The 25,298-nt window shown below is 44.1% G+C and overlaps 1 protein-coding gene across 3 annotated transcripts in view; it reads left to right on the forward strand.

Annotated features, from left to right (window-relative positions):
* VANGL2 (VANGL planar cell polarity protein 2) overlaps positions 1–25,298 on the forward strand; it is a 129,966-nt gene that overhangs the window by 93,009 nt on the left and 11,659 nt on the right. For all 3 annotated transcript variants that reach the window (XM_077258049.1, XM_077258066.1, XM_077258056.1), the window contains exons 6-7: positions 1,825–1,958; positions 4,612–4,747. In XM_077258049.1, the coding sequence (XP_077114164.1) occupies positions 1,825–1,958; positions 4,612–4,747 (270 nt within the window). The remainder of the gene's footprint in view (positions 1–1,824; positions 1,959–4,611; positions 4,748–25,298) is intronic.

The following is a 25,298-nucleotide window of genomic DNA, read 5'->3' on the forward strand; positions in this document are numbered from 1 at the left end:
CGATCCTCTTTAGAGGAAACCTCTATCTGGAATCCATTTTTGGCTCATTTTGCTACATAAGTGGTTGTGTCTAAAATGATGACCGTTTTAATCTTTTACCTGCCACCACAAAGGTTTTATACGCCTTAAGTGATTCCTAAGAAATAAAATTTGCATTGGACATGCTCGATTACGGAGCTCAACCATGCTTGACCAGTAGCATAATTCCCGCCAGTTTAGCCTTCAGCTTTATGGGCGGTGACTGAACCCTAGTTGTAAAAACTCAAGGCCTGGTATAAGGAATAATGTAGAAACAGTATCTATTGTTATCTCGGTACATGATGAAATTGGAGCAGATTGTTTATTTTTGTGCTCTGTCGTGTATATCAGACCCCTACATTTTTGTGTTAAAGAGTTGCCATAGTAACCTCAGAGAAAATCTTTACAAGCTACACAAACAGCGGTAATGTGAAATACGGGATAGTAGTAAAGAGAAAAATTAGTAGAATGTAAATGAACTTGAAAATGTGACCCATAATGGACTCCGTCACTAACGGTATTCACATTCCTGACATCTCTCGAATGAGATTATGATATTTATATAATATGCAAATTGCCTCTTCTGAGAAAAAGAGGACTTGAACTCTATAGCGCCACCTGTTGGAAGTAGCGATCCTACAAGTCACAATCAACCCTTTAACGAGTTGTGATATTTATATACAAAGTTTTAATTTAACTCTTTCTGAAATTTACATTTTTTTTTTTTTAGAAAATGTAAACAAAAGTTAAAATATGATCATAATGGCAACAGCACCCATCTTCGACACAGAAAAACACCCAAAACATTTCATATAACTACTTGGTCCTTTTCGTAGATTTTTTTGTCTACAATTGGCAGAAGATGACCATAACTTTTTAAAATTGTTGACTGCAGAATGATTGGCCTGAAGGGATGTCTGCGAGGATTTTAACTTTTTGCTTTGTTTTCATACAACACAAAAAAGTGAAAAATAGTTTATTAGTTTAGAACCATAGTGGTGATGAAGGTTGACCCTAATTTGTGGTGCCAACATTTGAAAAATATTTCTTACCCCCTTTATTCGTCCTATAATTCTTGGGTCAGCACCAACATATTCTGCAGCACTTGACAATTAAGCAAGGACGTGTACACCCAATAAAACATTGCAAAGTAACATTACAATAGTTACAGGAGGGGTGAGGGCCCTGCTCGGAATCTACAATGTATAAGGTAAAAGGGGAGCACAGAGTGTCTACCACGTTTCATAAATATGTAGTTTTCACATGGTGTAAATTGTGATGTTTTCCTGTATATGGCTTTTTATTAATCTTTAAGATGTTTGATGACTATACCTCATGCTACCAGGTATGTTGAATTAACCTTCGATATCACATTCTGATCATCAATGATATTCAGAGTACTCCATTATTACCCTTAGTGGATGTAGATAAGACCACCTTCCTGAGGCTTCTGGTGGAAAAAGAAAAAACATCCAACAGAGTTGGGTCTGCCCATCAACCTTACAAATTAGTTTTTGATTGCAGGTATTTTTGTTCATAGATTTCTTCAATAAACACGACATTGCATAATGTGGATTTTTTTTATCCTGTTGATAGCAAAAATCTTTGGTGGCTGCTCTCTGATTTGGAAACCATATATGTTGGCTCTAGCTCTTCCTGTATATGTTTTGCTTTCCTTGTTGGTTCTCATGACCCTTTTGTACTCTCCTTGTGTCTCCTTTTCTCCTACTTCCTTAAATAAATTATTATTTTTTATTTTTATTATTTTGCCACCTGGTCCTACCCTGTCTTGTTTTCCTCTCACAGTATCCAGCGAGTTGCTGTATGGATTTTGGAAAATTATTATCACGACTTCCCTGTCTACAACCCCGCTCTCCTGAACCTGCCAAAATCCATCCTGTCCAAGAAAATGTCTGGCTTCAAGGTCTACTCTCTCGAGGGTGAGATGTTGCTCCCGCCCCTTAGAACTCCGCAGTTTTCTCCTTCATGTTTTCACCTGATGTTCTCTAACCCCTGCTATATGACCCTGTGTCACCATTGACTTTGTTGTCTGCAGTCCAAAACGTAATGATGTGGGCAACTCTTGCCTTGTGCAACATTTAGAATACTTTTTATGATGAATTTGGTGCTGCATGTGTATTTGACTTTCCGAAGGAATAGAGACAGACATGGTGAGGTATCAACTATGAAGTCTTTCTGATTTCAATTTGTTCAACTGTTAAATTCAATCCATTATTCTGGTATTGGGTGTTTTCATAGAATCCTAAAATGTTACAGTAGGAAGGGACCTCCTCCAGGGTCATCGTGCTCAATGCAGGTTTTATTAAACCATCTCAGACAGAGATGTAAGGGAAAACTCACCACCTCTTGTGGCAGCCTGTTCCACTCATTGATCACCCACCACTATAAAGTTGATGACAGAAGTAGAATTCAAACTCAAGCTTCCAGGTGAGACTGTGACCTGAACGCAGCCTTAGACCGCTCTTCCATCCTGACTTCTCATCCTAACTTTGTCCACTTCAGGCTGGCTAAACATTAGGGATATTTGGCTTTTTTTTTATAGTTGCTCTGTCAAGGTTGTGGTCTTGATCAACAATTTAGACTAAGCAACCATTGACATGTGGTCAGTTATAGACTTTATTGGTGGACTGTAGATCTGTCATTCATCATGGTCTACTCTCTAACTGGCACTGCACGATGACCGAAAAAATCCAACACAGAAGCCTGACATTGGTCAGTGTGTGTCACGTTTTTTTGAAAAGTAAATTATCTAAATGAGCCTTTTTGACTAACCATAATATCTACTTTATGACCAGACTAAGGCTATATACATTGGGAGACTTGGTATCTTGTGACTTTTATTGACTCTTTGAAAGAGCACTATATTCCTACCACTGAATTTCGTTTGCCGACTGTATTTTATTGGGTGGTAAATTAGTAGGATTGAGTGGCTCATCTAAAGCTTTGAGATCTACGAAGAACACGTCTAACATTAAAATGTTTAAGTGTGTAACTCGATATACAACTTTTATTTGATGTCTTGGTCAACGTGTTTTGGACCTGTAAAGTTCTAGAAGAGATCGGATTGTCAAGTTCCGATGCTGAGTTGCTCAAATTTCTTCTATAAGTAATGACCCAGTGGGATACTTAAATATGGAATTTATTTTAATGACTTTCTTTATTGGTGATGGTGGTTGTTGATTCTGTTCTTCACATGGAGGTAACTTTTTTTTTTTTTTTTTATCCATGGCAGGGCTATCACAGTTTTTCGAATTGTCACTCAAGAAATGACCATATTTTACATAAAATGTGCTAACGTATGGTAGATCTACAAGACTGATTTCCCGAAAATTACTTATGAGCTCCTCCTTCGATCTAGGGGTCAGTTACCCCAAAAATTTCACTTTTAGTGACCTCCATAGTGGTCTACAATTGTAGACACAGTAATAAATCACTTGGCCTTCCAAGTCTACTTCTATTGAGTAGCTGTTGATAGGGGGATTCCCTTTTTATTATAGATCTTGAAAAATTCCACCTCTTTAAATCCCATTCCCTTTAGGGCAATGGGAGATGAATAACATACCATAAATTTTAAAAACTTCAAAGCTCACCTGTCACATGCGTTGAGGCCTTAAGTTTCTATGCTGACTTGAAATATAGGTTTAGACTTCAGTCTGACTTTTTTTATATTAAGTCCACGTACACCCCTTCAATGACTGTAATTTGAGTAATATACCTTAATATCACAGTGACAGCATACGGTCTATGCAATCAAAATTACTTACATTTTGACATGTCCTTCTACCAGTGGACCTGTCTTTTTTTTTTTTCTCTGGACCATCAATGGTCAATACACAAAAATCTCCATCATGGAAAACAATACAAATTTTTTAGAAAATCAGGCTAGATCAGTTTTGCATTTACTACAGTTTGTGAAGTCATCTTGGAGTATTAATCTTGCCAACCAGGATGTAAGGATAGGACAATGACATGAGGTACGAGGAGCCACATATTTCAATTATGAAACTAAATCCCCTCTAGCTCTCACAAAGACTTCAGACATGTTAACATGCGCTGGTTTTCTTAAGTGATGGATAGTTTCGGAGGTAGTGTGATGTTCACAGCTGTCCGACTTTTTATCCCAATGGTCCTTGTTATTTTTAAGCTGTCCATGAAGATTGAGTAAATTTTCTCCTGCGAAGAACTACAACATGGGTAATAATTGATGGAGTCTTAAATAACCTTTCATGGATTGGTAATAAAATTACTTGTTGAGCCAAATATACTGGGATGGAAGAGGGTGGTGGACCACCAAGGCTTGTCTTTTTTGATTGCCTTTTAAGTAATGCCACCATTTCAAGGTGTTTCTTATAAGGTGGTCAAAAACATTGTTGATGGTGACCTTGCGCCCCCCCCCCCCCCCAATAACCTTTTTTATGGACTGCCTAGAATCTTTTCCATCTCGTACTGACAAACCCACAATGTTCCAGAATGTTTCAAATTTTCTTCTTCTTTTGGATGATTTCAAGATGATTGTTCTTTTGTTTATTTGGTCTTTGACTAATTCTTTTTTTTGTTTTATTTTGTATTTAGAAAATTCTACTAATAACTCAACAGGACAGTCCCGGGCAGTGATAGCTGCTGCCGCCAGGAGGAGAGACAACAGCCACAATGAGTATTACTATGAAGAGGCTGAACATGAACGAAGAGTGCGGAAAAGGAAAGCAAGGTAGTTCTAACATAGTACTTCTTTCATCTTGCTCATTTTGGTTGCTTTTGCCCTGTTCTGTTCTAGGAAATGGGCCGCATATATAGAAAAAATTTGAATTTGGGGGTCCGCATTCTTTGAAGGACAAAGTGACATTTTTAGTGATACCTTTATTTTCTGTACACTTTTTGAACATTTTTGCCATTTTTTTTTTTTTTTTTTTTTTTTATAGAGCTTCGGCCGCTATGGATGCGCTGATAACAAATGTGCACTCATATTGTGTTTGTCCCCATATCCAGGTCACTATATTGTAGATATGTCCCTATATCCAGGTCCCCATATTGTAGATATGTGCCTATCCAGGTCCTCTTATTCTAGATATGTCCCTATCCAGGTCCCCATGTAGTAGTTATGTCCCTAGATTTTAGAGGAGAAAAATAGAAAAAAAATGAATCAAAAATTGTAGTCCATTCTGTACGAATATGCCCATCCTGGTATAAATCCTGTTATGCATGGCCCCCTCTTCCCAATCCTGGTATGCATGGCGCCCATTCCCATCCCTATCCTGGTATGCATGGTCCCCTCATCCCCATCCTGGTATGCATGGTCCCCTCATCCCTATCCTAGTATGCATGGCCCCCTCATCCCTATCCTGGTATGCATGGCCTCCTCATCCACCTCATCCCTATCCTAGTATGCATGGCCCCCTCATCCCTATCCTGGTATGCATGGCCTCCTCATCCACCTCATCCCTATCCTGGTATGCATGGTCCTCCTCATCCCTATCCTGGTCTGCATGGCCCTCCTCATCCCTATCCTGGTCTGAATGGTCTCCTCATCCTTATCCTGGTATGCATGGCCCTCCTCATCACCATCCTGGTATGCATGATCCTCCTCATCCCTATCCTCGTATGCATGGCCTCCTCATCCTTATCCTGGTATGATTGGCCCCCCTCATCCCCCTTCTGGCATACATGGCCCACTCATCCCCATCTTGGTATGCATGGCCTCCTCATCCCTATACCGGTATGCATGGTCCTCCTCATCCCCATACTGGCATCCATGGTCCTTCTCATCGCCGTCCTGGCATCCATGGTCCTCCTCATCCCCATCCTGGTATGCATGGCTCCCTCATACTGATCCTGGTATGCATGGCCCCCCATCAGAAAAATATTTTAAAAAAATAAACCATTCTACTTACAGTGGGTACAGAAAGTATTCAGACCCCTTTACATTTTTCACTTTGTTTCATTGTAGCCATTTGGTAATTTCAAAAAAGTTATTTTTTTCCCATTAATGTACACTCTGCACTCCATATTGACTGAAAAAAAAACAGAAATGTAGAAATTTGTGCAAATTTATTAAAGAAAGAATAACTGAAATATCACATCGTCGTAAGTATTGAGACCCTTTGCTCAGTATTGAGTAGAAACACCCTTTTGACCTAGTACAGTCATAAACTTGTTGCATCATTTCCAAGAAGACTTTTCACACCTGGATTTGGGGATCCTCTGCAATTCTTCCTTGCAGATCCTCTCCAGTTCCATCAGGTTGGATGGTGAACATTGGTGGACAGCCATTTTCAGGTCTCTCCAGAGATGATCAATTGGGTATAGGTCAGGGCTCTGGCTGGGTCAGTCAAGAATGGTCACAGAGTTGTTCTGAAGCCACTCCTTTGTTATTTTAGCTGTGTGCTTAGGGTTATTATCTTATTGGAGGGTGAACCTTTGGCCAAGTTTGAGGTCCAGAGCACTCTGGAAGAGGTTTTCATACAGGATATCTCTGTACTTGGCCGTATTCATGTTTCTTTCAATAACAACCAGTCGTCCTGTCCCTGCAGCTGAAATACACCCCAATAGCATGATGCTGCCACCACCATGTTTCACTGTTGGGAATGTGCTGGCCTGGTTTTCTCAACACATATCACTTAGGATTATCACCAAAAAGGTCTATCTTCGTCTCATCAGACCAGTGTCCTTCATATGTTTTTTAGCAAACTATATGCTGGCTTTCATATGTCTTGCACTGAGGAGAGGCTTCCGTCCAGCCACTCTGCCATAAAGGCCCGACTGGTGGAGGGCTGCAGTGATAGTTGACTTTGTGGAACTTTCTCTCATCTCCCTGCTGCATCTCTGGAGCTCAGCCACAGTGATATTGGGGTTCTTCTTTACCTCTCACCAAGGCACTTCTCCCACGATTGCTCAGTTTGGCTGGAATGTCAGGTCTAGCAAGAATTCTTGATCCCAAACTTCTTCCGTTTAAGGATTTTGGAGGCCATTGTGCTCTTAAAAACCTTGAGTACTGCAGAAATTCTGTTGTAACCTTGGCCAGATCTGTGCCTTGCCACAATCCTGTCTCTGAGCTCCTTAGACAGTTCCTTTGACCTCATGATTCTCATTTGGTCTGACATGCACTGTGAGCTGTGAGGTCTCATATAGACAGGTGTGTGCCTTTCCAAATCAAGTCCTATCAGTTTAATGAAACACAGCTGGACTCCAACAAAAGAGTAGAGCCATCTCAAGGAGGATCACAAGGAAATGGACAGCATGTGACTTAAATATGAATGTCTAAGTAGGGTTGAGCGACTTTCATTTTTTTAAGATCGAGTAGGGTTTTGGGAAACCCGATTTTGTCCAGAGTCGAGTCGAGTGCAGTCGGCCGATTATCGCTAAAAGTCGGGGATCGACCGAAACACGAAACCCAATGCAAGTCAATGGGGAAGCATAGTCGGCAGTGAGTGGAGGCCAGGAAAACACCTACAGTGCCCATTTTAATGCCAAAAACATCCATTCTTGTTTCTGAAGCTTGTCAATCTTAATTAACTTTATAATAATAGTTGGGCATAGGGAATTGGGGGTCATTTGGCAAAAGTTGTGGGGGGAGTAGGGCCGGCTCAAGTTTTTCGTGGGCCCAGGAAATGCGGACTACGTCACGGCGGTGTTGCAGGGAAAGGTAATTATTTAAAAGTTGCAAGTGCTGTGATCCTGAGCAAGCAGGGGGGGGGCCCACTCGTTCGCATTGCCACTGGCACAGGGCCCCTCAAAGTACGGCGGTGTGTTTGCATGGCGGGGGCGCCTCCCACCAGCAGCGACACTTTTGCGTACTCTGAGGGGCCCTGTGCCAGTGACGTCGCCAACGAGTATGCCCCCCCACCTGATGAAGGAACCTGCACTTTCATCTGCACCTTCCTCTTTGTCCCTGTGTAAGGTGGTATAACATGCGGGAAGGGGAACCTTACTTTCAGCAGGGACAGATTCTGGCTGTGTAGAGTACAAGGGGAATGTAGTGGTCTCGGTCAATGTACCAGCAGACTCATTTAGCAGTGGCTGGGCAATGGGCAGGATGAGGAGGAAACAGATATAGGGCCAAAGAATAAAGTAGGCTACATGCAGTTCAAAATTGGTAACAGGACTAAACAGGCGGCATTGCTTTGTTCAGTGGAGTAGCAAACCCAAGAGCAGCAGACACTGTTTCAAGGGCCTAACCACACTAGTAGGCCAAATGCAGTTTAATATCTGATAGTATAGGGCGAAAGCCAGAATGTGGAAGCTCAGCTTTGTTCAGTTGAGGACAACACCAGGGAGGGGCAGACACCTTTAGTAGGCCGGAAAAGCCTATTGCATTTTTTAAAATGGTAATTTGGAGCAGAAGGTTGAAGCTCAGCTTTATTTAGTTGAGGGCAACACCAGGGAGGGGCAGAAGCCGTTAGTAGGCCCTAACCACCATTTTTTTTTTAAAACCACTTAATGAGAGCCGGAAGGTTGAAGCTCAGCTTTATTTAGTTGAGGACAACACCAGGGAGGGGCAGAAGCCGTTAGTAGGCCCTAACCACCATTTTTTTTTTTTAAAACCACATAATGAGAGCCGGAAGGTTGAAGCTCAGCTTTATTTAGTTGAGGACAACACCAGGGAGGGGCAGAAGCCGTTAGTAGGCCCTAACCACCTTTTTTTTTTTAAAACCACATAATGAGAGCCGGAAGGTTGAAGCTCAGCTTTATTTAGTTGAGGACAACACCAGGGAGGGGCAGAAGCCGTTAGTAGGCCCTAACCACCTTTTTTTTTTTTAAAACCACATAATGAGAGCCGGAAGGTTGAAGCTCAGCTTTATTTAGTTGAGGACAACACCAGGGAGGGGCAGAAGCCGTTAGTAGGCCCTAACCACCATTTTTTTTTTTAAAACCACATAATGAGAGCCGGAAGGTTGAAGCTCAGCTTTATTTAGTTGAGGACAACACCAGGGAGGGGCAGAAGCCGTTAGTAGGCCCTAACCACCTTTTTTTTTTTTAAAACCACATAATGAGAGCCGGAAGGTTGAAGCTCAGCTTTATTTAGTTGAGGACAACACCAGGGAGGGGCAGAAGCCGTTAGTAGGCCCTAACCACCTTTTTTTTTTTTAAAACCACATAATGAGAGCCGGAAGGTTGAAGCTCAGCTTTATTTAGTTGAGGACAACACCAGGGAGGGGCAGAAGCCGTTAGTAGGCCCTAACCACCATTTTTTTTTTTAAAACCACATAATGAGAGCCGGAAGGTTGAAGCTCAGCTTTATTTAGTTGAGGACAACACCAGGGAGGGGCAGAAGCCGTTAGTAGGCCCTAACCACCATTTTTTTTTTTTTTACCACATAATGAGAGCCGGAAGGTTGAAGCTCAGCTTTATTTAGTTGAGGACAACACCAGGGAGGGGCAGAAGCCGTTAGTAGGCCCTAACCACCTTTTTTTTTTTTAAAACCACATAATGAGAGCCGGAAGGTTGAAGCTCAGCTTTATTTAGTTGAGGACAACACCAGGGAGGGGCAGAAGCCGTTAGTAGGCCCTAACCACCTTTTTTTTTTTTAAAACCACATAATGAGAGCCGGAAGGTTGAAGCTCAGCTTTATTTAGTTGAGGACAACACCAGGGAGGGGCAGAAGCCGTTAGTAGGCCCTAACCACCTTTTTTTTTTTTTAAAACCACATAATGAGAGCCGGAAGGTTGAAGCTCAGCTTTATTTAGTTGAGGACAACACCAGGGAGGGGCAGAAGCCGTTAGTAGGCCCTAACCACCATTTTTTTTTTTAAAACCACATAATGAGAGCCGGAAGGTTGAAGCTCAGCTTTATTTAGTTGAGGACAACACCAGGGAGGGGCAGAAGCCGTTAGTAGGCCCTAACCACCATTTTTTTTTTTAAAACCACATAATGAGAGCCGGAAGGTTGAAGCTCAGCTTTATTTAGTTGAGGACAACACCAGGGAGGGGCAGAAGCCGTTAGTAGGCCCTAACCACCATTTTTTTTTTTTTTACCACATAATGAGAGCCGGAAGGTTGAAGCTCAGCTTTATTTAGTTGAGGACAACACCAGGGAGGGGCAGAAGCCGTTAGTAGGCCCTAACCACCTTTTTTTTTTTTTAAACCACATAATGAGAGCCGGAAGGTTGAAGCTCAGCTTTATTTAGTTGAGGACAACACCAGGGAGGGGCAGAAGCCGTTAGTAGGCCCTAACCACCATTTTTTTTTTTAAAACCACATAATGAGAGCCGGAAGGTTGAAGCTCAGCTTTATTTAGTTGAGGACAACACCAGGGAGGGGCAGAAGCCGTTAGTAGGCCCTAACCACCTTTTTTTTTTTTTAAAACCACATAATGAGAGCCGGAAGGTTGAAGCTCAGCTTTATTTAGTTGAGGACAACACCAGGGAGGGGCAGAAGCCGTTAGTAGGCCCTAACCACCATTTTTTTTTTTAAAACCACATAATGAGAGCCGGAAGGTTGAAGCTCAGCTTTATTTAGTTGAGGACAACACCAGGGAGGGGCAGAAGCCGTTAGTAGGCCCTAACCACCATTTTTTTTTTTAAAACCACATAATGAGAGCCGGAAGGTTGAAGCTCAGCTTTATTTAGTTGAGGACAACACCAGGGAGGGGCAGAAGCCGTTAGTAGGCCCTAACCACCTTTTTTTTTTTTAAAACCACATAATGAGAGCCGGAAGGTTGAAGCTCAGCTTTATTTAGTTGAGGACAACACCAGGGAGGGGCAGAAGCCGTTAGTAGGCCCTAACCACCATTTTTTTTTTTAAAACCACATAATGAGAGCCGGAAGGTTGAAGCTCAGCTTTATTTAGTTGAGGACAACACCAGGGAGGGGCAGAAGCCGTTAGTAGGCCCTAACCACCATTTTTTTTTTTAAAACCACATAATGAGAGCCGGAAGGTTGAAGCTCAGCTTTATTTAGTTGAGGACAACACCAGGGAGGGGCAGAAGCCGTTAGTAGGCCCTAACCACCATTTTTTTTTTTAAAACCACATAATGAGAGCCGGAAGGTTGAAGCTCAGCTTTATTTAGTTGAGGACAACACCAGGGAGGGGCAGAAGCCGTTAGTAGGCCCTAACCACCATTTTTTTTTTTAAAACCACATAATGAGAGCCGGAAGGTTGAAGCTCAGCTTTATTTAGTTGAGGACAACACCAGGGAGGGGCAGAAGCCGTTAGTAGGCCCTAACCACCTTTTTTTTTTTTTAAAACCACATAATGAGAGCCGGAAGGTTGAAGCTCAGCTTTATTTAGTTGAGGACAACACCAGGGAGGGGCAGAAGCCGTTAGTAGGCCCTAACCACCTTTTTTTTTTTTAAAACCACATAATGAGAGCCGGAAGGTTGAAGCTCAGCTTTATTTAGTTGAGGACAACACCAGGGAGGGGCAGAAGCCGTTAGTAGGCCCTAACCACCTTTTTTTTTTTTAAAACCACATAATGAGAGCCGGAAGGTTGAAGCTCAGCTTTATTTAGTTGAGGACAACACCAGGGAGGGGCAGAAGCCGTTAGTAGGCCCTAACCACCATTTTTTTTTTTAAAACCACATAATGAGAGCCGGAAGGTTGAAGCTCAGCTTTATTTAGTTGAGGACAACACCAGGGAGGGGCAGAAGCCGTTAGTAGGCCCTAACCACCATTTTTTTTTTTAAAACCACATAATGAGAGCCGGAAGGTTGAAGCTCAGCTTTATTTAGTTGAGGACAACACCAGGGAGGGGCAGAAGCCGTTAGTAGGCCCTAACCACCATTTTTTTTTTTAAAACCACATAATGAGAGCCGGAAGGTTGAAGCTCAGCTTTATTTAGTTGAGGACAACACCAGGGAGGGGCAGAAGCCGTTAGTAGGCCCTAACCACCATTTTTTTTTTTAAAACCACATAATGAGAGCCGGAAGGTTGAAGCTCAGCTTTATTTAGTTGAGGACAACACCAGGGAGGGGCAGAAGCCGTTAGTAGGCCCTAACCACCTTTTTTTTTTTTAAAACCACATAATGAGAGCCGGAAGGTTGAAGCTCAGCTTTATTTAGTTGAGGACAACACCAGGGAGGGGCACACAGACAGACTCCTTTAGTAGGCCTGAAAAGCCTATTGCATTTTTCAAAATGGTAATTTGGAGCAGAAGGTTGAAGCTCAGCTTTATTTAGTTGAGGGCAACACCAGGGAGGGGCAGAAGCCGTTAGTAGGCCCTAACCAAAGTTGAAGGCCAAATGCAGTTTAATTTCTGATACTATAGGCCGAAAGCCAGAAGGTGGAAGTTCCGATTTAGACAGTGGAGCACAATTTGAATTAGGGACTGCAGACAGACTTAGTAGGCTGTCCCCTGTGGACCATGCATCCACCACATTAACCCATTGCGCCGTAATGGACACGTAATCTTCCGTGGCCATGCCTACAGGTCCATGCGTCTGTTGTCAGGTGCACCTTTGTACTCACAGATTGCCAGAGTGCATGGACAATGCGGTCTTCTACATGCTGGTGGAGGGTTGGGATGGCTTTTCTCGCAAAAGAAGTGTCGACTGGTTAGCTTGTAGCGTGGTACAGCGTAGTCCATCATGGCCTTATTAATAGTAAATAAAATATATAACTAGGCTCTATGAACTTTTAAATAGGTTCCAGGGGTACACGGGCAGCATTGGTGTGGTCAGTGGAGGAGTATTGCAAGTAGGGGCTGCAGACAGGCTATCAAAGGCCTAAAATAACAAACAGTAGGCAGTCATGGCAGTTTTACATCGGTTACATGGATACACAGGCAGGCACTCCAGGCAGCATTGTGGTCAGTGGAGGAGTATTGCAAGTAGGGGCCGCAGACAGGCTATCAAAGGCCTAAAATAACAAACAATAGGCTCATTGCAGTTTTACAGCGGTTACATGGATAGACGGGCAGGCAGCTTGGTGGTGGTGAGTGGAGGAGTATTTAAAGTAGGGACCGCAGACAGGCTTCAAAGGCCTAACATAAGAAAATGGGCTGGCTGTAGGCACTTTATAATTGGTTCCAGGGGTACACGGGCAGCAGTGGTCTGGTCAGTGGAGGAGTATTTAAAGTAGGGACCGCAGACAGGCTTCAAAGGCCTAACATAAGAAAATGGGCTGGCTGTAGGCACTTTATAATTGGTTCCAGGGGTACACGGGCAGCAGTGGTCTGGTCAGTGGAGGAGTATTTAAAGTAGGGACCGCAGACAGGCTATCAAAGGCCTAACATAACAAACAATAGGCTCATGATGGCAGTTTCACAGCGGTTACATGGATACACGGGCAGGCAGCTTGGTGGTGAGTGGAGGAGTATTTAAAGTAGGGACCGCAGACAGGCTATCAAAGGCCTAAAATAACAAACAATAGGCTCATGGCAGTTTCACAGCGGTTACATGGATACACGGGCAGGCAGCTTGGTGGTGGTGAGTGGAGGAGTATTTAAAGTAGGGACCGCAGACAGGCTTCAAAGGCCTAACATAAGAAAATGGGCTGGCTGTAGGCACTTTATAATTGGTTCCAGGGGTACACGGGCAGCAGTGGTCTGGTCAGTGGAGGAGTATTTAAAGTAGGGACCGCAGACAGGCTTCAAAGGCCTAACATAAGAAAATGGGCTGGCTGTAGGCACTTTATAATTGGTTCCAGGGGTACACGGGCAGCAGTGGTCTGGTCAGTGGAGGAGTATTTAAAGTAGGGACCGCAGACAGGCTATCAAAGGCCTAACATAACAAACAATAGGCTCATGATGGCAGTTTCACAGCGGTTACATGGATACACGGGCAGGCAGCTTGGTGGTGAGTGGAGGAGTATTTAAAGTAGGGACCGCAGACAGGCTATCAAAGGCCTAACATAAGAAAATGGGCTGGCTGTAGGCACTTTATAATTGGTTCCAGGGGTACACGGGCAGCAGTGGTCTGGTCAGTGGAGGAGTATTTAAAGTAGGGACCGCAGACAGGCTATCAAAGGCCTAACATAACAAACAATAGGCTCATGATGGCAGTTTCACAGCGGTTACATGGATACACGGGCAGGCAGCTTGGTGGTGAGTGGAGGAGTATTTAAAGTAGGGACCGCAGACAGGCTTCAAAGGCCTAACATAAGAAAATGGGCTGGCTGTAGGCACTTTATAATTGGTTCCAGGGGTACACGGGCAGCAGTGGTCTGGTCAGTGGAGGAGTATTTAAAGTAGGGACCGCAGACAGGCTTCAAAGGCCTAACATAAGAAAATGGGCTGGCTGTAGGCACTTTATAATTGGTTCCAGGGGTACACGGGCAGCAGTGGTCTGGTCAGTGGAGGAGTATTTAAAGTAGGGACCGCAGACAGGCTTCAAAGGCCTAACATAAGAAAATGGGCTGGCTGTAGGCACTTTATAATTGGTTCCAGGGGTACACGGGCAGCAGTGGTCTGGTCAGTGGAGGAGTATTTAAAGTAGGGACCGCAGACAGGCTATCAAAGGCCTAACATAACAAACAATAGGCTCATGATGGCAGTTTCACAGCGGTTACATGGATACACGGGCAGGCAGCTTGGTGGTGAGTGGAGGAGTATTTAAAGTAGGGACCGCAGACAGGCTATCAAAGGCCTAACATAAGAAAATGGGCTGGCTGTAGGCACTTTATAATTGGTTCCAGGGGTACACGGGCAGCAGTGGTCTGGTCAGTGGAGGAGTATTTAAAGTAGGGACCGCAGACAGGCTATCAAAGGCCTAACATAACAAACAATAGGCTCATGATGGCAGTTTCACAGCGGTTACATGGATACACGGGCAGGCAGCTTGGTGGTGAGTGGAGGAGTATTTAAAGTAGGGACCGCAGACAGGCTTCAAAGGCCTAACATAAGAAAATGGGCTGGCTGTAGGCACTTTATAATTGGTTCCAGGGGTACACGGGCAGCAGTGGTCTGGTCAGTGGAGGAGTATTTAAAGTAGGGACCGCAGACAGGCTTCAAAGGCCTAACATAAGAAAATGGGCTGGCTGTAGGCACTTTATAATTGGTTCCAGGGGTACACGGGCAGCAGTGGTCTGGTCAGTGGAGGAGTATTTAAAGTAGGGACCGCAGACAGGCTTCAAAGGCCTAACATAAGAAAATGGGCTGGCTGTAGGCACTTTATAATTGGTTCCAGGGGTACACGGGCAGCAGTGGTCTGGTCAGTGGAGGAGTATTTAAAGTAGGGACCGCAGACAGGCTATCAAAGGCCTAACATAACAAACAATAGGCTCATGGCAGTTTCACAGCGGTTACATGGATACACGGGCAGGCAGCTTGGTGGTCAGTGGAGGAGTATTTAAAGTAGGGACCGCAGACAGGCTATCAAAGGCCTAAAATAACAAACAATAGGCTCATGGCAGTTTTACAGCGGTTACATGGATACACAGGCAGCTTGGTGGTGAGTGGAGGAGTAGTGCAAGGAGTGTCTGTCCCAGTACTCCCAAAATATAAATAGATGTTAATGTCTCGCAAAACAACCAAAACAAAAAAAAAAGGTGGCATACTTAGGTACAGGGGTGGGCTCATCTACTGAGTTTCTGACATTGTAATTTGGCAGTAACTATTTAATGGTGCCAATATAGGACACAGACACAGACTACTTTAAGTTGCATCATAGATGTCTACAAATTTGTATTGTCAGTGCCAGACATTGAATGATGTCAGCGAATAGACTAAAGATTGGTGGAGCTGTGCGACATAATTTTGCACGTGGTAGAGCACATTTTGAGCTGGGGTAGGGGGGAACTCTCTTGAGGCCGGCGGGACCGCCCCAGGGCCCCTCATGTTACAACGGTGTGTCTGACGTTGGGTGCGCACCACCACCGCCAGAGACACTACATTGTACTATGAGGGACCCAGTAGCAATGCCGTCAACCAAAAGCGAGCACACCCACCTCTTCAGACAAACAGCAGTCTCACGGGTGCTTGCGCCAAGTCGCGATACCACGGCCCCGTGTGGGGAGTTTTGCCATTTAGGGAGGTGTAAACATGTCGTATGCTGTACAATCAGCTGCAGCAAATTAGACATTAGAAAAGTAATTCACAGGCAAGAGCTTTTCATAGGAAAGCTAGGTGTCGGCCGGGCAAGGTGGGGCAAAAGATTTCGAAATCCAGTTGTGGTTCATTTTAATGAATGTTAGATCGTCAACATTTTGGGTAGCCAGACGAGTCCTTTTTTCGGTTAATATTGAACCTGCAGCACTGAATACTCTTTCTGATAGGACACTTGCTGCCGGGCAAGCAAGCTCCTGCAATGCATATTCTGCCAATTCTGGCCAGGTGTCTAATTTGGAGGCCCAGTAATCAAATGGGAATGACGGTTGAGGGAGAACATCGATAAGGGATGAAAAATAGTTAGTAACCATACTGGACAAATGTTGTCTCCTGTCACTTTCAATTGATGCAGCAGTACCTGTCCTGTCTGCGGTCATAGCAAAATCACTCCACAACCTGGTCAGAAAACCCCTCTGTCCAACGCCACTTCTGATGTGTGCACCCCTAACACTCCTAGTCTGCTGCCCCCTGGAGCTTGTGTGAGAACGATCACGTGCGCTGTGTGCTGGGAATGCCTGAAGCAAACGGTCAACAAGAGTTGATTGTTTGGTTGCTAATATTAGTTCCAAGTTCTCATGTGGCATAATATTTTGCAATTTGCCTTTATAGCGTGGATCAAGGAGGCAGGCCAACCAGTAATCGTCATCGTTCATCATTTTCGTAATGCGTGTGTCCCTTTTTAGGATACGTAAGGCATAATCCGCCATGTGGGCCAAAGTTCCAGTTGTCAAATCTCCGGTTGTGATTGGTTGAGGGGCAGTTGCAGGCAAATCTACGTCACTTGTGTCCCTCAAAAAACCAGAACCCGGCCGTGACACGCAACCAATTTCCTGTGCCCCCGGGAAAGGTTCGGCATTAAAAATATACTCATCCCCATCATCCTCCTCGTCCTCCACCTCCTCTTCGCCCGCTACCTCGTCCTGTACACTGCCCTGACCAGACAATGGCTGACTGTCATCAAGGCTTCCCTCTTCCTCTGGTGCAGACGCCTGCTCCTTTATGTGCGTCAAACTTTGCATCAGCAGACGCATTAGGGGGATGCTCATGCTTATTACGGCGTTGTCTGCACTAACCAGCCGTGTGCATTCCTCAAAACACTGAAGGACTTGACACATGTCTTGTATCTTCGACCACTGCACACCTGACAACTCCATGTCTGCCATCCTACTGCCTGCCCGTGTATCCTCCCACAAATAAATAACAGCACGCCTCTGTTCGCACAGTCTCTGAAGCATGTGCAGTGTTGAGTTCCACCTTGTTGCAACGTCTATGATTAGGCGATGCTGGGGAAGGTTCAAAGACCGCTGATAGGTCTGCATACGGCTGGCGTGTACAGGCGAACGTCGGATATGTGAGCAAAGTGCACGCACTTTGAGGAGCAGGTCGGAGAACCCAGGATAAGTTTTCAATAAGCACTGCACCACCAGGTTTAAGGTGTGAGCCAGGCAAGGAATGTGTTTCAGTTGGGAAAGGGAGATGGCAGCCATGAAATTCCTTCCGTTATCACTCACTACCTTGCCTGCCTCAAGATCTACTGTGCCCAGCCACGACTGCGTTTCTTGTTGCAAGAACTCGGACAGAACTTCCGCGGTGTGTCTGTTGTCGCCCAAACACTTCATAGCCAATACAGCCTGCTGACGCTTGGCAGTAGCTGGCCCATAATGGGACAACTGGTGTGCAACAGTGTCATCTGCCGATGGAGTGGTTGGCCGACTGCGTTCTGTGGAAGAGCTGTAGCTTCTGCAGGAGGACGAGGAGGAGGAGGAGGGGGTGCGAACGCCTACAGCCAACTGTTTCCTAGACCGTGGGCTAGGCACAACTGTCCCTAAATTGATGTCGCCTGTGGACCCTGCATCCACCACATTCACCCAGTGTGCCGTGATGGACACATAACGTCCCTGGCCATGCCTACTGGTCCATGCATCTGTAGTCAGGTGCACCTTTGTACTCACAGATTGCCTAAGTGCATGGACGATGCGCTGTTTAACATGCTGGTGCAGGGCTGGGATGGCTTTTCTGGAAAAAAAGTGTCGACTAGGTAGCTCGTATCGTGGTTCAGCGTACTCCATCAGGGCTTTAAAAGCTTCGCTTTCAACTAAACGGTAGGGCATCATCTCTAACGAGATTAGTCTAGCTATGTGGGCGTTAAAACCCTGTGTACGCGGATGCGAGGATAAGTACTTCCTTTTTCTAACCAGAGTCTCATGTAGGGTGAGCTGGACTGGAGAGCAGGAGATCGTGGAACTTTCGGGTGTGCCGGTGTACATGGCAGACTGAGAGACGGTTGGAGACGGTATTGTTTCCGCCGGTGCCCTAGATGCAATATTTCCTCCTACTAAACTGGTGATTCCCTGACCCTGACTGCTTTTGGCTGGCAAAGAAACCTGCACAGATACTGCCGGTGGTGCGGAAAATGGTGGCCTTACAGTGACGGAAGGGATGTTGCGTTGCTGACTAGCTTCATTGGCCGAGGGTGCTACAACCTTAAGGGACGTTTGGTAGTTAGTCCAGGCTTGAAAATGCATGGTGGTTAAGTGTCTATGCATGCAACTAGTATTTAGACTTTTCAGATTCTGACCTCTGCTTAAGCTAGTTGAACATTTTTGACAGATGACTTTGCGCTGATCAGTTGGATGTTGTTTAAAAAAATGCCAGACTGCACTCTTCCTAGACTCGGATCCCTTTTCAGGGATTGCAGACTGAGCTTTAACCGGATGGCCACGCTGTCCTCCAACAGGTTTTGGCTTTGACACGCGTTTTGGGCCAGATACGGGCCCGGCAGATGGAACCTGTTGCGATGTTGATGCCTGCTGCGGCCCCTCCTCCACCTCCGCTTCTGAACTACTGCCGCCTGCACCCTGTTCCCCCAATGGCTGCCAATCGGGGTCAATAACTGGGTCATCTATTACCTCCTCTTCGAGCTCGTGTGCAACTTCGTCTGTGTCACTGTGTCGGTCGGTGGTATAGCGTTCGTGGCGGGGCAACATAGTCTCATCAGGGTCTGATTGTGGATCTGTACCCTGAGAGGGCAATGTGGTGGTCTGAGTCAAAGGAGCAGCATAGTACTCTGGCTGTGGCTGTGCATCAGTGCACTCCATGTCAGAATCTACTTGTAATGGGCATGGCCTGTTAAATGTTTCACTTTCTAAGCCAGGGACGGTATGTGTAAAGAGCTCCATGGAGTGACCCGTTGTGTCGCCTGCTGCATCCTTCTCTCTTGTTGTAGTTTTTGCTGAGGAGGACAAGGAAGCGACTTGTCCCTGACCGTGAACATCCACAAGCGACGCGCTGCTTTTACATTTACCAGTTTCGGAAGAGGAGGCAAAAGAGCTAGAGGCTGAGTCTGCAATGTAAGCCAAAACTTGCTGTTGCTGCTCAGCCTTTAAAAGCGGTTTTCCTACTCCCAGAAAAGAGAGCGTTCGAGGCCTTGTGTAGCCTGACGACGAAACTGGCTCCACAGCTCCAGACTTAGGTGGAATATTTTTATCCCCACGACCACCTGATGCTCCACTACCACTACCATCATTACCAGCTGACAATGAACGCCCACGACGACCTCTTGCACCAGACTTCCTCATTGTTTAAAAATCGTAACCAAACTAACTTTATTTGTTGCTGTCAAACAACTTACACGGTGAGCTATAACTTCAGTATGATTTCAATATCCCTTAACAGGTTGGTGAGACCACAAGGAAAATCAGGCACAATGTTACACACTCTGTTTTCTGTGACACCAAATCACAGAGATGACACACACGCAGGACTGTCACTCAAGCACTAATGTCAATATTAATCTCCCACCTAATTTATTTTTTTTTTTTTCTCTGTGAGACTTTAGAAACCAAATAATATTTAAAAAAAAAACAAAAAAACAAGGCTTTCTATGGCCCACTGAATGAGAGATGGCACGCACAGGAGTGGCACACAAGCCCTGACTGAGGCCAATATTTTTCTCCCACTGATTGATGTAGTGTTTTTGTGTTGAGGTTGATTTTAAAACACAAATGAAGGAAAAAAATAAAAAGGCTTTCTATGGCCCACAATTAGAGAGAGAGGTGGCACACCCAGGAGTCAAGACTGGCACACAAGCTGAAATGGCAATATTACTCTCCCACTGTTTTTTTATGTATTTTTTTTTTATTTTCAGGGAGACTTTAGAAACCAAATAATATTTAAAAAAAAAAAAAAAACCAAGGCTTTCTATGGCCCACTGAATGAGAGGGACAGAGGTGGCACACCCAGGAGTCAAGACTGGCACACAAGCTGAAATGGCAATATTACTCTCCCACTGTTTTTTTATGTATTTTTTTTTTTTATTTTCAGGGAGACTTTAGAAACCAAATAATATTAAAAAAACCAAAAAATAAATAGGCTTTCTATGGCCCACTGAATGAAAGGGAGAGAGGTGGCACACCCAGGAGTCAAGACTGGCACACAAGCTGAAAGGGCAATATTACTCTCCCACTGTTTTTTTATGTATTTTTTTTTTTTATTTTCAGGGAGACTTTAGAAACCAAATAATATTAAAAAAACCAAAAAATAAATAGGCTTTCTATGGCCCACTGAATGAAAGGGAGAGAGGTGGCACACCCAGGAGTCAAGACTGGCACACAAGCTGAAAGGGCAATATTACTCTCCCACTGTTTTTTTATGTATTTTTTTTTTTTATTTTCAGGGAGACTTTAGAAACCAAATAATATTAAAAAAACCAAAAAATAAATAGGCTTTCTATGGCCCACAATTAGAGAGAGAGGTGGCACACCCAGGAGTCAAGACTGGCACACAAGCTGAAATGGCAATATTACTCTCCCACTGTTTTTTTATGTTTTTTTTTTTTATTTTCAGGGAGACTTTAGAAACCAAATAATATTAAAAAAAAAACAAAAAAACAAGGCTTTCTATGGCCCACTGAATGAGAGGGAGAGAGGTGGCACACCCAGGAGTCAAGACTGGCACACAAGCTGAAATGGCAATATTACTCTCCCACTGTTTTTTTATGTATTTTTTTTTTTTATTTTCAGGGAGACTTTAGAAACCAAATAATATTAAAAAAACCAAAAAATAAATAGGCTTTCTATGGCCCACTGAATGAAAGGGAGAGAGGTGGCACACCCAGGAGTCAAGACTGGCACACAAGCTGAAATGGCAATATTACTCTCCCACTGTTTTTTTATGTTTTTTTTTTTTTATTTTCAGGGAGACTTTAGAAACCAAATAATATTAAAAAAACCAAAAAATAAATAGGCTTTCTATGGCCCACTGAATGAAAGGGAGAGAGGTGGCACACCCAGGAGTCAAGACTGGCACACAAGCTGAAAGGGCAATATTACTCTCCCACTGTTTTTTTATGTATTTTTTTTTTTTATTTTCAGGGAGACTTTAGAAACCAAATAATATTAAAAAAACCAAAAAATAAATAGGCTTTCTATGGCCCACAATTAGAGAGAGAGGTGGCACACCCAGGAGTCAAGACTGGCACACAAGCTGAAATGGCAATATTACTCTCCCACTGTTTTTTTATGTATTTTTTTTTTTTATTTTCAGGGAGACTTTAGAAACCAAATAATATTAAAAAAACCAAAAAATAAATAGGCTTTCTATGGCCCACTGAATGAAAGGGAGAGAGGTGGCACACCCAGGAGTCAAGACTGGCACACAAGCTGAAAGGGCAATATTACTCTCCCACTGTTTTTTTATGTTTTTTTTTTTTTTTCAGGGAGACTTTAGAAACCAAATAATATTAAAAAAAAAACAAAAAAACAAGGCTTTCTATGGCCCACTGAATGAGAGGGAGAGAGGTGGCACACCCAGGAGTCAAGACTGGCACACAAGCTGAAATGGCAATATTACTCTCCCACTGTTTTTTTATGTATTTTTTTTTTTTATTTTCAGGGAGACTTTAGAAACCAAATAATATTAAAAAAACCAAAAAATAAATAGGCTTTCTATGGCCCACTGAATGAAAGGGAGAGAGGTGGCACACCCAGGAGTCAAGACTGGCACACAAGCTGAAAGGGCAATATTACTCTCCCACTGTTTTTTTATGTTTTTTTTTTTTTTTCAGGGAGACTTTAGAAACCAAATAATATTAAAAAAAAAAAAAAAAAAAAAATAGGCTTGCTATAGCCCACTGAATGAGAGATAGCACACACAGCAGTGGCACACAAGCCCTGACTGAGGCCAATATTTTTCTCCCACTGATTGATGTAGTGTTTTTGTGTTGAGGTAGATTTTAGAACACAAATCACGGAAAAAATAAATAGGCTTTCTATGGCCCACTGAATGAAAGGGAGAGAGGTGGCACACCCAGGAGTCAAGACTGGCACACAAGCTGAAAGGGCAATATTACTCTCCCACTGTTTTTTTATGTATTTTTTGTTTTTTCAGGGAGACTTTAGAAACCCAATAATATTTAAAAAAAAAAATAAATAGGCTTTCTATGGCCCACTGAATGAGAGGGAGAGAGGTGGCACACCCAGGAGTCAAGACTGGCACACAAGCTGAAAGGGCAATATTATTCTCCCACTGTTTTTTTAGGTTTTTTTTTTTTTTTTCAGGGAGAATTAGAAACCAAATAATATTAAAAAAAAAAAAAAAAAATAGGCTTGCTATAGCCCACTGAATGAGAGATAGCACACACAGCAGTGGCACACAAGCCCTGACTGAGGCCAATATTTTTCTCCCACTGATTGATGTACTGTTTTTGTGTTGAGGTAGATTTTAGAACACAAATCACGGAAAAAATAAATAGGCTTTCTATGGCCCACTCAGTGAGAGATGGCACACACAGGGATGGCACTGTAGCAGAAATGCCAATCTTAATCTCCCACAAAAAAAAAAAACAAAAAAAAAACAAAAACTGTCCTACAATTACTATCTCCCTGCAGTAATGTAAGCCAGGTATGGCAGGCAGCAATAGGAGTGGACTGATGCACAAATTAAATAAAAAGTGTGGAAAAACAGAAAAGATAGCTGTGCAGAAAGGAAGGAACAAGAGGATATGTGCTTTGAAAAAAGCAGTTGGTTTCCACAGTGGCGTACACACAGCAATACAGCTATCACGGAGCCTTCTAGGGCAGCCCAATGAGCTACAGCGCTGAGGGGAAAAAAAAAAAAAAATAGCTTCCACAGTCCCTGCACACCGAAGGTGGTGTTGGACAGTGGAAATCGCTGCAGCACAAGCGGTTTGGTGGTTAGTGGACCCTGCCTAACGCTCTCCCTGCTTCTGATGAAGCGGCAGCAACCTGTCCCTAAGCTCAGATCAGCAGCAGTAAGATGGCGGTCGGCGGGAACGCCCCTTTATAGCCCCTGTGACGCCGCAGACAGCAAGCCAATCACTGCAATGCCCTTCTCTAAGATGGTGGGGACCAGGATCTATGTCATCACGCTGCCCACACTCTGCGTTCACCTTCATTGGCTGAGAAATGGCGCTTTTCGCGTCATTGAAACGCGACTTTGGCGCGAAAGTCGCGTACCGCATGGCCGACAAGCACAGGGGTCGGATCGGGTTTCATGAGACGCCGACTTAGCCAAAAGTCGGCGACTTTTGAAAATGATCGACCCGTTTCGCTCAACCCTATGTCTAAGTAAAGGGTCTGAATACTTATGACCATGTGATATTTCAGTTTTTCTTTTTTATTAAATTTGCTAAAATGTCTACATTTCTATTTTTTCAGTCAAGATGGGGGGCAGAGTGTACATTAATGTGAAAAAAAATGAATTTTTTTGAATTTACCAAATGGCTGCAATAAACAAACAGTCAAACATTTAAAGGGGTCTGAATACTTTCCGTACCCACTGTACCTTCCCTGCGCTCCCACGCTGTATCTTATTCTGATTCCAGCTGCTGAATTTATTATGCTTGTCAGCAGCGCATGGCAGTGACATCATGTGCTGCTTACAAGCAGAGGACAGCTGCCGGAATACTCACTGCTCTCCACGCCGGGACTATAGGAGTGCAGAGCAGTGAATATTCATTGATTTTTAATAGCGGGGCACAGTAGCTGGCTTCCTGCGGCCGTGCAATCTCGTGTCCCTGCTATTTAAGGGAATGAATGTTCACTACTCTCCAACCTTATAGTCCTAGCGTGGAGAGCAGTGAATATTCATTTACTTAGTGGGCACACATGATCGGCCATCGGCTGTGCTTACTGTGCCTGCTATTAAAAAGAAATGAATAGTCACTGCTCTCCTCTCCCATGGGTGTGGAGAGTCGTGAATATTCATTTCTCTTTAGCAGTGGGCACATTAAGCTGAAATAAAACACTGCCTACAGCGACCCCCTGAACCGGGCAGAGATGCCAAAGGGTCTACAGTGACTGCGGGCCGCCTGAAGCAGCCTCAGTGGCCACGTATTTGAGACCTCTGGTTTAGGGCATCATCCATTCTAGGGCTGCATGTGCATAACAAGACCGGATTCACCATATAACCCAAGCTTTATTAATGAGAAGAGCAATGGTCAATGAATAATGTCATGAAGGGGATTTTATTATACTAGATTTAGTTCCGTCCCAGAATCCAGATGGATCTTGTATAGAACCTGCAGTTAATTGTTGGTTTGTAGGGTGGGTAGTGGCAAAACTTGAAGCTGATGGGTCCCAATAAAGAAACCTTTAACAGAGAACCCAATTTTTCCTGGCTTTTAATAGCATTGTAATTTGTTCTTCTAGTGTGCACCGAAGGCGTCTTTGGAGCACCCTTTGACTTCTGTGCAGAAATTCTACTGCAACCACAGCACCCATTATAGTTACATCCTAGAGGGCAGGGCTGTGGCAACTTTCCTATACTTTTCCTTAAGGGGATTTCTTATTTGGACAAAAAATGTCAAAAAGGCTTCCAGCCCACACCACTATCCATCATGACTTTTTTAGGATTGCATAGTGAAAGCAATTGAAGTCCCTATCCATCCATGGACCCCAAGATCTATTGAATGATAAACAATGAGTGTTAGGGTACTGTCACACAGTGCAATTTTGATCGCTACGACGGCACGATTCGTGACGTCACAGCGTCGTATGATTATTGCTTCAGTGTCATAGACTGCGGTCACACGTTGCAATCACGGCGCAATCACTAAGCGCAGGGCCGCGCTTAGTAACCCGATGTTTACCGTGGTTACCAGCGTAAAAGTAAAAAAAAACAAACCGTACATGCTCACCATCTGATGTCCGTCAGGTCCCTTGCCGTCCGCTTCCTGCTCTGACTGAGATCCGGCCGTACAGTGAGAGCAGAGTGCAGCGGTGACGTCACCGCTGTGATCTGCTCTCACTTTCCGGCCGGCAGAC

The sequence above is a fragment of the Ranitomeya variabilis genome, chromosome 1, assembly GCF_051348905.1.
Source record: "Ranitomeya variabilis isolate aRanVar5 chromosome 1, aRanVar5.hap1, whole genome shotgun sequence".
Lineage (NCBI taxonomy): Eukaryota > Metazoa > Chordata > Amphibia > Anura > Dendrobatidae > Ranitomeya > Ranitomeya variabilis.